Below are 15383 nucleotides of genomic sequence, written 5' to 3'. Positions count from 1 at the left end.
CCTGAATTGTGTGACAGCCCCCTTGGGTGTCTGGGGTCAGAACTCTGGGTAGTCGTGCATGCTGGGGTGGAGGTGGGGGTCCAGGGAACTGACTCGGGACTGACACCTGATACAGGTGAGCAGGTGTCCCTCCCCCCCATTCTCCCACAGACGCTCCTGGGCAATACGGCGCCTACTTCCATGACGACGGCTTCCTGGCCCTGCCTGGCCACATCTTCTCTAGGAGGTGAGACTGGTGTTGGGAGAGCCTGTGGGCCCGGTGGGGAGGACCAGAATCTGGGACTCCGTCCCTCATTCACCCCTCCTCCACAGCGTACCCGAGGTGCCAGAGACCATTGAGCTGGAGGTTCGGACCAGCACGGCCAGCGGCCTCCTGCTGTGGCAGGGCGTGGTGAGTGTGGGTATGCGGCCCAGGGGCTCAGGGCTCCTGGGGCAGGAAGTTGGTCTCCTGGTGGCCAGGGTGGTGGGGAGAGAGGAAGGCGAAGACCGCAGGCCTTAGGGGGCCTCAGCTCTCCATGCCGGGGAGCCCAGAGACCCTGTGCTTCCCTGGCAGGAGGTGGGGGAGGCCAGTCGAGGCAAGGACTTCATCAGCCTCGGGCTTCAGGACGGGCACCTTGTCTTCAGGTAGGTCCTGGCACCTGGTCCCTCCCCTCCCTCCCATCCCCCACCCCTCGCCAGGCTTGCCCCAGCTCACACCCTCTTGGGCTTATGTGACTGCAGCTACGAGCTGGGTAGCGGGGAGGCCCGCCTTGTCTCTGAGGACCCCATAAATGACGGCGAGTGGCACCGGGTGACAGCACTGCGGTAAGGGAGCCAGCCGGGCCCAGGGATCTGGAGCGGGGCAGGACGCCACGCCGCGCAGGGAGGCAGGCTTGGCGCTCTGGGAGACAGAACTTGAAGCTGGGGGAGGGGGAGTCCCCGCTAGGCAGAGCACAGACTTCCAGGCCCGACAGAGCTCCCCAGGGTGGGGGCGGGCGAGCACCCTGGGGGGAAGCAACGTGGGCAGGGGCGGAGGAAGCTGCGTTTGCGGGCTGGATCTCATGCGGATGGGGGGCTTGGAGAAAGAGCTCAGGGAGCTGGAGCAGACTTCTCTGTCTGGACTCTCAGTGCCGAAAGGGCGGGACTCTCTTGTGGGGTGGGGAGGACGGGCGTCCGTGGTAAAGGGCCTGACCCAGTCCCACCGCAGGGAGGGCCAGAGAGGCTCCATCCAGGTGGACGGCGAGGAGCTGGTCAGCGGCCAGTCCCCAGGCTCCAACGTGGCAGTCAACGCCAAGGGCAGCATCTACGTCGGTAAGTCCTGGCATGGGCCTCCGCATGGGCCCAGAGCCCCTCCTCACTCCCGCTGGCAGTCCTCACCTCCAAGGGTTCCTGAGCCCACAGGCTTCCTCCCCTCCCCTCCCTGCAGGCGGAGCCCCTGACGTGGCCACGCTGACCGGGGGCAGGTTCTCCTCGGGTGTCACAGGCTGCGTCAAGAATCTGGTACTGCACTCGGCCCGGCCCGGCGCCCCACCCCCGCAGCCGCTGGACCTGCAGCACCGCGCCCAGGCGGGGGCCAACACACGCCCCTGCCCCTCGTAGGCACCCGCCGGCCCCGCACGGACTCCGGGCAGCGCCCCAGCCCGACAATGTCGAGTATATTATTATTAATATTATTATTATGACTTTTTGTAAGAAACTGAGGCAATGCCACGCTTTGCTGCTACCGCCCTGGGCTGGACTGGAGGTGGGCACGCCACCCCCCACACATAGAGCTGGGCAAAGCCACAAGGCTGATGGGCAGGGCAGGTTGGATGGGAGTGGGTGCCTCAGAAGGCTACCAGGACTAGGGTTCAAGCGCGGTGGCTGCATAGGTCCAGAACTGCCCCCACTTCCCGTCCCAGATGGGGCCCCCCAAGGCAGAGCCGGACTGCCCACTCTGCAGCCCTTGGGCAGTCCTCATTCCTGTGACAGTCGACCCCGCCATAGCCTTGTGCCTCGCCAGCTACCTGAAACTGGGGCGTCGCAGGGGCCTTTGCCACCCTCTCTAGGTTGGGGACTCTCTTTAGTGCCAGCTGTGGAGCAAAAGGCAGCTCACCCCTGGGCAGGCGGCTCCCTAGCCCTACCAGCCCATGTCCCAGCCCCCCTACACACACAGCCAGCCGGGCCACTGCCCTGGCAGCCTCCCCCCTCCGCGCCCTCCTGGCCTGCATTCCGGCCCCCCTCCTGCCAACACACAGCCAGGGCCCCTCCCCCAGGGGCTGCAAGGGAAACCCCACCCCAACTCTACAGGAGCTGCTACAGGCAGAGCCCGGCACTGAGAGGGTCTCCCTGCCCTCCCAGGCCACATCCCCCACTCGTCTGGAAGTGAAGCCCCAGGGGACTCGAGGGGGAGCTGTTGGCGGTCAGAAGAGTTAGTGCCTTGGGCGGGGGGAGCCCGGACTCAGACTGAGAGGGGTAGGAGGGGATAAGACAGCCCTGGCCCATCTGTGGGAGCCTGAGGACCCAGCTGGGGGTAGGCGCCCTCCTCCCAGTGGCCCCCAGACTAAGGGGTTGGGACACCTGGCCTCCGTGTCCTAGAAGGGACCCTCCTGTGGTCTTTGTCTTGACTTTTCTTAATAAACGGTGCTATCCCCGCCAGCGGTCTCCTGTGTCTTTGATGAGGGCTTGACTCAGTGGAGCCTTCGGGTGGGGCAGGGTGGGGCAAAGCAGGGCTGGGAGTGAAGCAAGGTGGCCTTGGGTTAGTGGGGCCCCCACTGCTGGCCCTGGGCATGGAGGTCCTGCCATGCCCTAGTCCAGCCAGTGCAAGCCACCACCTGAGCTGTAGGGCTTACTGTGTGCAGGTTACCTCCTGTGGCCCTCAGTGACCCTGTGGGGCAGGAATCGTCCTGTTTTCCAGAGGGGCAGACCAAGTCTCAGAGAGTTAGGTGACCTGTCCAAGGTCAGACAGCCAACTGGGGATTAGAACCCAGGGTCTGTTGACCCCAGAACCTCCTTGCTGAGACCCATGCAGCCTTTCTAGGGGTGGCCTCCCTGATCCTGCAAGGTTGGTCCACTTGGCTGCAGCCCCCCAGGGGCGACCTGGCCCGGACACGCGTAGCAGGTGGTGCAGGCTGCACTGCAGCTGAGACGGAGGTCATAGGCACCAGGTCGCCGTTGCCAGGCCAGCTGGCCAGGGGAGCAGCAGCACCAGAGGAAGCTCACAAGGAGGCCGGCAAAGGCCAGGAGCAGTGAGGAGGCCGCTGCCGCGCCCCGGAGCTGGGGGCCTGCAGGAAGAGAGAGTCCACTCAGGCCTCAGCCTGGACCTGCTGCCCCCATTCCCATCACCCGGAGAGGGACAAGTATGGTTTTGGTGGGGAGAGTAGGAGCGGGTTGTAACCAAGGGCCATCTACCTTCCAAAGTTGCGTTCCGTTGTGCTGGGTCCCTGCCTGCAGGGGCGCTCCTCTCAGCTGCAGCCCAGAGGGGGCCGGCAGACCCGAGGGGCAGGAAGGGAGTCGTGGGCTTGGAGGCACCGGCGTCCGGCCTGCCAGTCTGGCTGGGCACCAGAGAGGGACCTGCGGTGAGAAGGAGCAGAACACACAGGGCTGCTCTTTTGGGGGCACTTCTATGTTGCATTTGATCCTCACAGGACTTCTCTGAGTTTGTCACTATTAGTATTTCCATTTTGCAGAGAGGTTGTCACTGGCCAAGGTCACACAGCTGCAAGTGACAGGGGAGGACTTGAGCTTGCACAGTCTCACTCTGGGGCCTGGGGTTTATGGGTGAGCTACTTCTCAAGGAAGAAGATGCACATGCCTTGAGCATTCTCTGCGCACCAAGCACCACGCTCTGTGCTGGGCCCTTTCCCTACAGTGTTTCACTTACGGTTTACATCTCTGAAAGGTGAGGTTCATCACCCTATTCTACAGGTAAGGAAACTGAGGCGTAGACAGGTTCATTCTTCCATTCACCTGATTAGTCTTTCTTGAGCGTCTCCTATACCTAAGACATTGCTCTAGCGATTGGGGGAGACAACAGTGAGCAAAATAGCCAAAAAGGTCTTCATGGAACGGGCAGTTTAGTGTGGGGAGACACAAAACACATTAATACAGCGTAGGCCAAATGCAGACAGGTGCTATAGAGAGAACTTATGCAGGGGAAGGGGACAGGGCATGTGGGCTGGGGCAGGCTTGCTATTTTTTTATCATGGTAAAATACACAGAGCAGTTACCATTTTAACCATGTTTAAGTTTACAGCTCAGTGGCGCTAAGAACATTCACATGTTGTACAACTCACCACCACCCATCTCCAGAACTTTATCTTCCCAAACTGAAACTCTGTATCCATTAAACAATGACTCCCCAGCCCGCCTCTCCCCAGCCACCGGGCCATTCTACACTCTGTCTCTGCGATTCTGGCTACTCTGGTACCTCATATAAGTGGAATCATATGGTCTTTGTCCCTTGGTGACTAGTTTATATTTTTTTATAATTTTTAATTTTTTTAATTAAATTTTAAAAATATTTAATTAATTTTCTTCCCAGTGACTGACTTATTTCACTTAGCATGTCCTCAGTGTTCATCCATGTGGCACACTTGTGTCAGAATTCTCTTCCTTTTCAAGGCTGAATAATATTCCATTGTGTGGATACACCACATTTTGTGTATGATTCATGTGCATGTGGACACAGGGTTGCCACTGCTATACAAAGGGGTCAGGAAAGAACCTAGAGTGATAATTAAGCAGAGACCTGCCTGGAGGCAAAGGAATGACCCTTACAGGGGGTGGAAATAGCTAGTGCAGAGGCCAGAAGGCAGGACAAGGGTGGGGTGGGGAAGGTCCCTGCAGGGGTCACTGCAGAGGGATTGGGGGGCTAGTGGGTGGGCAGGGCCAGAAGGGGCGGGGCCAGATCACCCACCCGTGATCCCTGGAAGGTTTTGCTTTCTCTGAGTGAGATGAGGAGTTAGTGGAGGGTTTGAGCACAGGAGTGATGACCCAATTTAATGTTTTAAAAGGCTCTTTTGGCAGGAATGCATAACTCATAACTCCCCACTCAAGTGTGGGCTGCAGAAAGTGACTTCCAAAGAGGACAGTATAGAAAAAGGAAATAACAGTGGAAAATAACAGTGGAGAAAGCTGATACACACGGCCTTAGCCAGGCAGTCAAGGTCAACATCAACAGTCATAAATCGTGTTGTGTGTACCTTGGAGATGATGTCATGAAAGTGGCACTTCACCTCCATGGTCTTCCAATAACCTGTGACTACAGCCTCAAAGTGAGAAAAATACCAGACGAATCCCAGTAGTGGTGATCTCTCCTACAAAATACTGGAGTGGCACTCCTCAAAACTGCCAAGGTCATCAAAAACAAGGAAGTCCTGAGACACTGCTCCTGCCAAGTGGAGCCTAAGGAGACACAAAAACGAAATCCAAAATCCAGGCTGGGCACAGTGGCTCACGTCTGTAATCCCAGCACTTTGGGAGACTGGGACAGGAGGATCACTTGAGGCCAGGAGTTTGAGAACAGCCTGGGTCTCAGCAAAAGAGACCCTGTCTCTACAAAAAAAAAATTTAAATAAAAAAATTAGCTGAGCGTTGGAGTGCACACCTGTAGTCCCAGCTACTCAGGAGGCTGAGGCAGGAGGATCGCTTGAGCCCAGGAATTCGAGGCTACAGTGAGCTATGATGATGCCACTGCATTCTAGCCTGGGAGACAGAATGGAGCCCTGTCTCAAAAATAAATAAATAAATAAATAAGTGAAATTGAGTGCTGGGTATATGAGAATTTTCTGTACTATCTTCTCAATTATTTTGTAAATCTGAAACTGCCCTAAAAAGTAAAGTTTATTGAAAGGAAAGAAGGGAAAGAAAGCTGCTCTGGACTTTTTTTTTTCTTTGTTTCTTTTTCTTTCTTTTTTTTTGAGAGAGTCTCAATTTGTTGCCCAGGCTAGAGTGAGTGCCATGGCATCAGCCTAGCTCACAGCAACCTCAAACTTCTGGGCTCAAGCAATCCTGCTGCCTCAGCCTCCCGAGTAGCTGGGACTACAGGCATGCGCCACCATGCCCGGCTAATTTTTTCTATATATATTTTTAGTTGGTCAATTAATTTCTTTCTATTTTTGGTAGAGACGGGGTCTCGCTCAGGCTGGTTTCAAACTCCTGACCTTGAGCGATCTGCCCGCATCGGCCTCCCAGAGTGCTAGAATTACAGGCGTGAGCCACCGTGCCCGGCCTGCTCTGGACTTGTGCAGGAAGACTGCGCACTCAAGGGCCAAGGACAGAAGGAAGGACACCAGTTCAGGTGCTGTTACAACAATCTGGACGAGAGTGGTGGTGGCTGGGACCAGGTGACAGCAGATCAGCTGTGGGAAGGGTCAGGGACTGGCGAGCTTTCAGAGGACTTGTTGCCCACTCGGTTATGGGCTGAGGAAAAGGAAGGAGCCAAGAGTGACTCCACAGCTCGGTGCCTGAGCAGCTGGAACATGAAGGTGCGAGGTGGGGGCAGGGCTGGGAGTCAGACGTCCGGTCTGGGGCAAGTTTGGCTGAAGATGTTGGCTACACACCCCCATGGAGACATCAAGCACGGAGGAGGTTATGTGACTAGAGCTCAGGGACGAGTCCGGCCAGCCATACAGTGTAAGTGAGACCACGAAGGGAAGGAGCCCGGATGGAGGGGAAGGGGACACAGGAACTGGACCTCATGGCCCAAAGCACAGGGTGTCAGGGAAGTGACCAGCAACTGCAAAGGAGGTTGAGCAGAGGCTTGGGGAGGTACGTGTGTGGGGTCCTGAGAAACTGGGTTTCACCTCCGCTGGGTGTTTTTTTGCAGTGAACAACCTGTTCGACTGTATGTGGTAGCCCTGCCTCCAGCCCACTCCTGACTGGGGATGGGTGGGTGGGTGGAGCATCTCTAGATCCCAGGAAGATTATTTCTCGGTGATCTTTTCTGGTCCCCCACCATCTCTTCTCTCTAAACCTCAGTTTCCCCATTTGTAAAATGTGGGAGTCAGACTGGCTTGATGGCTTTCAAATTATGTCTTGAGGGTGACACTCAGGGCCCTCAGAGAGACATCAGTCAGCCAGGGCCCGAGCCCCATGTCCAGCTAAGCAGAGGATCTGCCCTTTCTAGGTCTTGGGCCTCTGCCGGGTCCCATTCAGGAAAAGTCTCTGCTACTGAACCTTGGAAACAGCTGGACTAGATGATCTCTAGCATCGTCCTAGCTCTAACTGCTCTGACCCTCACGCCGCCTTCCTCCCCTCCCCCCCGCCCCCTGCCGAGCCCCTGCCTCCCGCCTCCCCTCTGAGGCCCAGCTGCAGGGAGGGGCACAGGGGCCAGGCTTCCCCGTCACTGACCTCCGCAGTCAGCTGGTGGCCGGGCGCTCTGGTCACTGCCGTCGCCACAGTTGTCCAAGCCCCAGTGATCACACACCAGGCTCGGAGGGATGCACCTGCCGTTCCGGCAGCGGAAGTAGGCACCGCAGGGTCCTGGGGGGGAAGGGGAAGCCTGAGATGAGCATCCTGGACCAGGGCCATGACACAACAGGGCGTGTGGCCCTACAGTGACAGAATGCGGGAGTGTGGGTAGGAGAGAGCTGCTATCATGTGCATGGAGACAAGAATATGGGTGAGTGCCTCCTGGGCAGGAACGGTCCTATGAGGAGGAGGAAGGGGGTGGGGGAGGGGAGGGGGTTGGCGACTAACATTTACTGAGTTCCTGTTCTGTGCCAGGCATGATTCTAAACACATCCTGGCCCATTTAGTCCACACAGTAACTCTATTGGGTAAGTGTTGTTATTATTAGTAGCTCCATTTTAGAGATAAGAAGGCTGAAGCACAGAGAGGTTAGGTCACTGGACCAAAGCCACACAGCTTGTATCTAAGTCCCAGGCAGGCTGGTCCTGGATCCCGTGCTCCTAAACACCGTGGCACACGGTGGGTGTGGGTGTGAGTCTGTCTGCACACGTGTGCGCTCGTGCATCCTATGGTATCCCAGCGAACCCGAACACTCCCAGCAAACACCTGCTCTTGGCTTTGCACTTGCCCTCCACTCCACCCGGGACTCTCTTGCCCGGGGAACCGCGTGGCTGGCTCCCCTCAGATCCCCACTCAGCTGTTACTTTATACATAGGCCTTCCCCACGCCACCCCTCCCCTGGCCCTCTCACCCTCCCTACCCTGACCTGGATGGAGGGGAAGGGGACACAGGAACTGGACCTCATGGCCCAAAGCACAGAGTGTCAGGGAAGTGACCAGCAACTGCAAAGGAGGTTGAGCAGGGGCTTGGGGAGGTACGTGTGCGGGGTCCTGAGAAACTGGGTTTCACCCAGTCCCTCTGCAGCACTGGCCGCCATCCACAGAGGACAGATTTACTTGATTATTTGTTTATGGTCTGTCTCCCCACCAGAATGTCAGCTCCAAGAGCACAGAAATTTCTCTCGTTCATTGCTGTATTCCTAGAGCCTAGAACAGCACCTGGCACATGGCAGGTGCTCACCACTGGTTAAATGACTGAATAGGCACCCAGGTGGGAGAATTGTACAACTCGGCACACAGGGCGAGGCAGACAGGTTGGCTCACCCAGCATCCCGTGCTGTGGAGAAGAGCTAGTTCAGGTGGGAATGACCCACACCAGGCTCAGAGGCCGGCATGGGACTCGAGCCTGGCCAATCAGGGCATTCCATTTCCCAGTCGTGGGAACAGACTCATGACCCACACAGCTAATCAGATTTTTCACCAGGACTTTCGCTACAGCCATCAGAAACGATGCTTGCTCTCTATTTCATGAGATTGGAGCTGTAAGGGTGATTATGAACTCGGAGCTTCAGGATCACCTGGCTGCCAAGTAAAAAGAGCAGCTGCCTGAGATGCCAATGAGACTCACACATTGCAAAGATAGAGAACAAAGAGACAGAGCCCAGGAGACATTACTTGAACTTCCAGATCCAGCTATATCTGAACAAATAACTTAATGGTCCAGTTATTGGATGTTTTTCCCCAAATTATCCTTAGACTCAAGCCAACTTTAGTTTGCTTGGTTTCTGTCATTTGCAAATGAAAGTGAATAATATATAGAGGGTGTGTAGGTGGCCAGGTGCCGTGGCACACACCTGTAGTCCCTGCTACTTGGCAAGCTGAGGTAGGAGCATCACTTGAGCCTAGGAGTTTGAGACCAGCCTGGGCAACATAGCAAGACCACCCCCTTAAAAATCAGCTGGGTTTAGTTGTGCACACCTGTAGTCCCAGCGACTCAGGAGGCTGAGGTGGGAAGATCACTTGAACCCAGAAGTTCAAGGCTGCAGTGAGCTATGATTGCTCCATTGCACTCCAGCCTGAGCAACAGAGTGAGACTCCATCTCTAAAAAAATAAAATAAAAGGTGTGTAGGTGTAGGAGTGAACGCCTATGAGAGGGAAAGCACAGACAGTAGCATGGTAACACACGGGGAGTTCTTAGTGTGTGCATGAGCCAGGTAGGGTGTGCCTGTAGGTGTGAGTGATCAGGATTACATGTGGCCCAAGGATGTGCAATGGACCTTTCCTCATTCAAAAGTATTCAAGGAAGCCAGAGTTGCAAGAGGGCTTCCCCACTGCCGCCTTCTTTTTGGAGCCCATTCCTGCTAAACACAGAGCAGCTGCAAAATTCTTGGCCTCCCCAGCTGATGGTTGCACCCCATAGGAGGGCAAAGCCACAGAACAGGGGAGGGGGAGAAAGGACGGGAGGAAGGGAGGTGGTGATTTCTAATCAGCTACAGAGAGTGTTTGGAAAGCAACATAATAGGAACCTGGCATGCCACAGCCTACAGCACCTGGAGAAGGGGACCCCAGGCACCATCAGTTACGGCCCCAAGGATTTAGGGTACAAATTGTATTTAGTTTATTCCAGAGCCAGAGACTCTTGTAGAGAAGAGAGAGAGAGAGAGAGTCTAAAATCCAAAATTCAGACCATGCACTATTTATTCCAGAGAAGGAGAAAGGTGGGACTTGACTAAGGAGACAAAGTGGCTGGCATGGAAGCTCTCTGTCCAGCTCAGTGCTAAAGGGCTGTCCAGGGCCTGCTACGCCAAGCTCTGGTTCTTGGCGAAGCTGTGGCGGCTCTCAGAGACCCCATGTTCTTGTGCTCACAATCCCTTGTTTGATTCTCCAGTCTGGATATTTTGCCAGGGGTCATGATAAAGCTTCTCCATGGTTTAGGGGTCGTCTGGGCTTTGGCAGCTCGTGTGCTTGCCATCACTGGAGACAGCCTCTGCTGTGACGCCAGCAAGTGGCTCCAGTCCTAGGGGAACCTGCTGGGCTAAAGCCTTGAACTCAGTTTCAGCCGGAGGACACACGCTGGCGTGAAAGCCCAGCTGCTTTGCTTACGAGCAGGGAGGCCTTGGCGCTTCGCCTCTCTGAGCGTGTTCCCCATCTGTAAACACCCCCCGGACAGAGCTGCGGTGGCACAGGTGAGATCTGGCATGCAAAGGGCCAAAAGCAATGCTTACTACTCGAGTATGATTCATTTCAGTCCCACGATGTCCCCTCCCTGCTAAGCGGGTTTCTGTTACTTGCAGTCACCAGAGCCCTGACCACGCCCTTCTGCAGACATCTGAAGGGCTGAGCTGGGACAGAGGGGCCCTTGTGCACTTGGGAGTGTGTGCGTGTAAGTGTGCGAGGTGGCACTGTGTGGGCACCAGGGGTAAGTGATGTGAATTGCGTGCGCAGTACGTGAGAGGCATGTGAGTGTGGGGCGATGTGTGTACAAGGTGTGTGGTCATGGGGTTGTGACTTGTGTGTGAGCGTGTGGCTGTCAGAGTGAGGTGTGGGAACGTGTGAGAGTGTGTGTACACCAGGGGCTGACGGGGCAGTCTGCGCACACATCCATGGGAGCCAGATGTATGGGGCTGGCTCTTTGGGTCTAGAAGATCTGTCCCTTACTGGGAGCCTCCAGCGGCCACCACCTCCTGCACTCAGTAGGTCCCAGCCCTCCATTCCCGCGCTCCCAGTGTCCCGGCCATTCCCCTGCAGACAGCAGCCCCTGTGCCACCCCGGCCCCCCCACCCCCCATGGCCCGGTCCTGTTCTTCAGCCCCAACTCACCCGACCGGAAAGAGGTGACTTCGCCCACGAAGTCCACGCGGGGCTGGCGGCCTCTGGTGACCAGGCGCAGGCCGAGGAAGGGTCCAGAGGATGCCACCGGGGCGGGGATGGTCAGGCCGCAGACAGGGGCCCCCAGGGCCCGGGGCGCCCCCGGCGAGCCCTCGTAGAACTGCAGGAAGGAGCCGGGGGCGCACGGGTCGGCCGGCGCCGGGGAGGAGGCGCCTGGCGTTGGGGACACGGCGGCGGAGGCTGGGGTCAGGCTGTAGACCAGGAAGAAGCGGAACTGGAAGCGGATCCTCTCGCCAGGGGCCGCCGCCTGCACCCAGAGCCGGCAGTCGGTGTCGGGAGTCACGAAGTAGAATCTCCGCGACTCAGAGTGCGAGCGCAGCAGCAGCCCGTCCCCCTGCCACGTCTGCCCGCACAGGGCCACCAGGTCGGCTGCAGCGAAAAGCACGGACCTTGGAGCAACCAGCCGCCATCCCAAACCTGTCTCTGCCCCCTGCCCGCTCTGTGACCCCAAGCAAGTCACTCACCCTCTCTGAGCCTCAGTTTCCTCATTGGTCAAAGGGGATATTACACGAAACCTAAGAATTTTTATGAGGATTAAAAATTTTAATTTAATCCAAATCTACAACCCTGGCTGGGCATGGTGGCTTAAGCCTGTAATCCTAGCACTCTGGGAGGCAGAGGCGGGAGGATTGCTTGAGGTCAGGAGTTCAAAACTAGACTTAGCAAAAGAGTGAGACCCCGTCTCTGCTAAAACATAGAAAAATTAGCCAGGCATAGCGGTGTGCCCCTGTAGTCCCAGCTACTCAGGAGGCTGAGGCAGAATTGCTTGAGCCCAGGAGTTTGAGGTTGCTGTGAGCTAGGCTGACGCCACAGTACTCTAGCCCAGGTGACAGAGTGAGACTCCATCTCAAAAAAAAAGAAAAACACAAAAAATCTACAATGCTATTCAAAAACCCTAGGATGTGTTTCAGAACTTTCCAGATTTTAGAAAGGTAATATGATAAGAATGGTATTGCACGGATGGATACTTTCCAGACAGCCCTCCTACATGCAGCATATTATGTTGCCGTCTTTAGGCTCTGCAAGATCCAACCCAGTCTCTAGAGCACTTGTATGAACATATACCCTAACTGGGGTAAATAAAGACAATAAACCATCTCCTGACAGTTCAATCTAATGTGTCAATAAATTAATAAAGTATAAATTTTGGTTTTCAGAGCTCTTTGTATTTTAGAATTGCAGATAAAGTATCGTAGACCTGTGTGCACAGGGTGTAGGACAGTGCCTGGCATTTAATGGGTGTTAGAGAAGTGTTAGCTACTACTGTCCTATTCCAAGATGGAGTGGACATGTTTGGGTGCCTGCCCCCCCAACAGCCATCCCCCTGCTTCTTCTTGCTAAAAGAACCAAGCCTTGTAATCTTTTTTTTTTTTTTTTTTTTTTTTTGCGACAGAGTCTCACTTTGTTGTCCAGGCTAGAGTGAGTGCCGTGGCGTCAGCCTAGCTCACAGCAACCTCAAACTCCTGGGCTTGAGTGATCCTTCTGCCTCAGCCTCCCGAGTAGCTGGGACTACAGGCATGCGCCACCATGCCTGGCTAATTTTTTACATATATATCAGTTGGCCAATTAATTTCTTTCTATTTATAGTAGAGACGGGGTCTCGCTCTTGCTCAGGCTGGTTTTGAACTCCTGACCTTGAGCAATCCGCCCGCCTCGGCCTCCCAAGAGCTAGGATTACAGGCGTGAGCCACAGCGCCCGGCCAAGCCTTGTAATCTTGATTTTATTCGCCAGGTTTCGGGCTTGGTATGTGACTCAGTGGACCAGACGAGACTTAACAAGAGGTCTGCTGGGAGTTCCTGGGAAAGGTTTTCCTCTCCAATTAAAAAAAAAAAAAGGAGGGGCGTGTGAAGAGCTGTGTGACTGGGAAGCTGCTTTTCTTCCTGCTTCCAAAAGCTGTGACTGGGGACGAGATGTCCAGAGCTTCCACGGCCATCCCGAGAGCAAGTCACGAGAATTACAGAGAGACACTGACGTGGTTGAGCTGCTGAATTAACCATCTCTGGGATCACTGTGGCCACTCTTCTGTAGTGAAATAATAAATGTCCTTTTGGTTTAAGCCCCATTTAGTTTGGTATTTGTTACTTATCACCTGAAAGAAACATCCTCAGTGATACAAGGTTGTTGTGAGGATTAAATAAGATACAGTGTAAGTGCCCAAACCAGCTCTGATCTCTGTAAGGACAGAGAGAGAAGAGGAGGCAGGTTTTCTGGGCAAGGCAGGGGCACCAGTGGGTGCTTGGGGCCCAGCCAGAATGTGGGTCTCTGGAGAAGAAATCTGTCACCAGGGCTCAGGACGTGGGAGCATTTTCCCAGACTTGCTAAAGCCAGAGCCCAGCCTGGAGACACATGGGGTCTCGGTGGGGCTTACAGAGTGGCTGAATCGCGCACCTTTTATGTGCCAGGCACTAAGTGTCTTGCATGGTCTATCTCGTCTTGTATGCACAATAATAACTGTCCCTGGGGGGGGGGGCACAGGCCTGTTATTACTCTTATTTTACTGAAGAAACTGAGACTTAGAGAGCTGAAATGGTAATCTCGAGGGTAGAAATGTAGGAAGTGGCAGAGTGAGGGTGCAAATGCAGGGTTGTCTGACTCCAGAGCTCTCAGTATTTTCCACTGTTAGACCCGAGGGCTGTCCTGCCCACCCCCAGACCCCTGCTTCTGGGAGACATGGGGTTCCAGCCTTCCAGAGGCTTTCCCAGCCTCCTCCAACTCCAAGGTCCCAGCCTATCAGGTGACCGCTGATTAGGGAAACAGAGTCTCCAAGGGTGGCAGGGGGGCCCGAGTCTCTGGGGGCCCCAGCCGAGCCCCCTCACACTCACCTGTCTCCAGAGCAGACACAGTCAGGGCAGCTGCCCCCAGGAGGAGCAGCCTTTGGGGCAGCCGCAGAAGACGAGCCTCCATCCAGGCTCCGCTGTGCCCAGCAACGGGGCAGAATCTTCAGTTTGGTGTCTCTGGGGACACAGGGGTGTGGGAGGCTGGCAGGACACAAGGAGCAAGGGAGGCAAGTGCGCCAGCTCCTCTGGTCTCTTCACTATGGTCTTCGCGCTCCCCGTTCCAGATCTTCCTCCTTTGGATCAGGATTGTGTCTAGGGGTTGCCATGGAGATTTGGGGCCAGGGCTGGAGCCTGGAGAGAGACAGCAGAGAGATGTCTGCTCACACCCTGCCAGACAGCAACCAGGCCACTCAGATCCGGTTTAGTCACAGGGTTCCTGGGAGGGGGACCCACAGCCTCAGAGAGCTGCTGCCATCTTAAATAAGTTGGCACCTTAGGGACTGAGCTTGAGGGAGGCCCAGGACACCAAAGGAGCCTCTCTCCTAGAGAGGGCCTAGAGAGGCAGCAAGTGGTGAAGGAGCACTGGAACTGGAGTCTGCTCTATTACTAACAAAGTATTCCTGCCTCAGGGCCTTTGCACTAGCAGTTCTCCCCGGAGTGCTCTTCTCCCACCGTGGTCCGAGGCTGGCTTCTTCAGGTCCTCAGTGTGAGGCTCACATGTCACCTCCACAGACTGTACTTCTCTGACCACCTCTCAATCTCAATAAGCCCTCTACCCCCTTGTCACTCAATCACATCTCCCCAAATTTATCATCTCGGCACTCTCTGGAATTTCCCTTATTGATTTCTTCTCGTATATATTGTCCATTGGCTCCCACTAAAATTATGTTCCTGCCAGGCATGTTGGCTCAGCCTATAGTCCCAGCTGTTCAGGAGGCTGAGGCAGGAGGATACCTTGAGCCCGGGAGTTTGAGGCTGCAGTGAGCTATGATTGTGCCACAGCCCTACAGCCTGGGTGACAGAGTGAGACCTTGTCTCTAAAAATATATATACATATATATAGGCTAGGTGTGGTGGTTCATACCTGTAATGCTAGCACTCTGCGAGGCTGAAGCAGGTGGATCGTTTGAGACCAGCCTGAGCAAGAGCGAGACCCCATCTCTACTTAAAAAATAGAAAGAAATTAGCTGGACCACTAAAAAATATATATATACATAGATATATATGAAAAATTAGCCGGGCGTGGTGGCACATGCCTGTAGTCCCAGCTACTCAGGAGGCTGAGGCAGGAGGATGGCTTGAGCCCAGGAGTTTGAGGTTGCTGTGAGGTAGGCTGATGCCACGGCATTCTAGCCCAGGCAACAGAGTGAGACTCTGTCTCAAAAAATAAAAAAAAAATGTATATTCACACACACACATAATTATGTTCCATGAGTGTCTTGTTGACCTCTGAACCCCTAGGCCATAGCACTGCGCTTGGCACAGAGTAGGGATCCAGGAAATAAA

General features: G+C 55.1%; 2 protein-coding genes across 3 annotated transcripts in view; one reads left to right on the top strand and one right to left on the bottom strand.

Annotated features, from left to right (window-relative positions):
* Nucleotides 1–2616, top strand: part of HSPG2 (heparan sulfate proteoglycan 2) — a 97428-nt gene extending 94812 nt beyond the window's left edge. For both annotated transcript variants that reach the window (XM_020281103.2, XM_075994835.1), the window contains exons 92-97: nucleotides 151–226; nucleotides 313–391; nucleotides 554–624; nucleotides 721–804; nucleotides 1187–1290; nucleotides 1406–2616. In XM_020281103.2, coding sequence (XP_020136692.2) covers nucleotides 151–226; nucleotides 313–391; nucleotides 554–624; nucleotides 721–804; nucleotides 1187–1290; nucleotides 1406–1578 — 587 coding nt within the window. In that variant the 3' untranslated portion in view covers nucleotides 1579–2616. The remainder of the gene's footprint in view (nucleotides 1–150; nucleotides 227–312; nucleotides 392–553; nucleotides 625–720; nucleotides 805–1186; nucleotides 1291–1405) is intronic.
* A 378-nt stretch (nucleotides 2617–2994) lies between these two features.
* On the bottom strand, nucleotides 2995–14130 carry LDLRAD2 (low density lipoprotein receptor class A domain containing 2). Its single transcript, XM_012768734.2, has 5 exons — nucleotides 13923–14130; nucleotides 11031–11468; nucleotides 7312–7443; nucleotides 3370–3531; nucleotides 2995–3242 (listed from the first exon to the last, which is right to left on the bottom strand). The coding sequence occupies exons 1-5, from the start codon at nucleotides 14002–14004 to the stop codon at nucleotides 2995–2997; spliced, it is 1062 nt and encodes a 353-aa protein (XP_012624188.2). The 5' UTR covers nucleotides 14005–14130.
* Between the last annotated feature and the right edge of the window lie 1253 nt (nucleotides 14131–15383).

This window comes from Microcebus murinus, chromosome 2 (genome assembly GCF_040939455.1).
Source record: "Microcebus murinus isolate Inina chromosome 2, M.murinus_Inina_mat1.0, whole genome shotgun sequence".
In the NCBI taxonomy this organism is placed as follows: domain Eukaryota; kingdom Metazoa; phylum Chordata; class Mammalia; order Primates; family Cheirogaleidae; genus Microcebus; species Microcebus murinus.
This window is presented reverse-complemented; position numbering and strand designations above follow the sequence as displayed.

Coding starts and splice junctions, on each gene's coding strand:
- LDLRAD2 (XM_012768734.2), bottom strand. CDS start 14,004: ATGGAGGCTCGTCTTCTGCGGCTGCCCCAAAGGCTGCTCCTCCTGGGG. Junction 11,469..13,922: donor TGTGTCTGCTCTGGAGACAG/GTGAGTGTGAGG, acceptor TTTTCGCTGCAG/CCGACCTGGTGGCCCTGTGC. Junction 3,243..3,369: donor ACGGAACGCAACTTTGGAAG/GTAGATGGCCCT, acceptor CTCTTCCTGCAG/GCCCCCAGCTCCGGGGCGCG.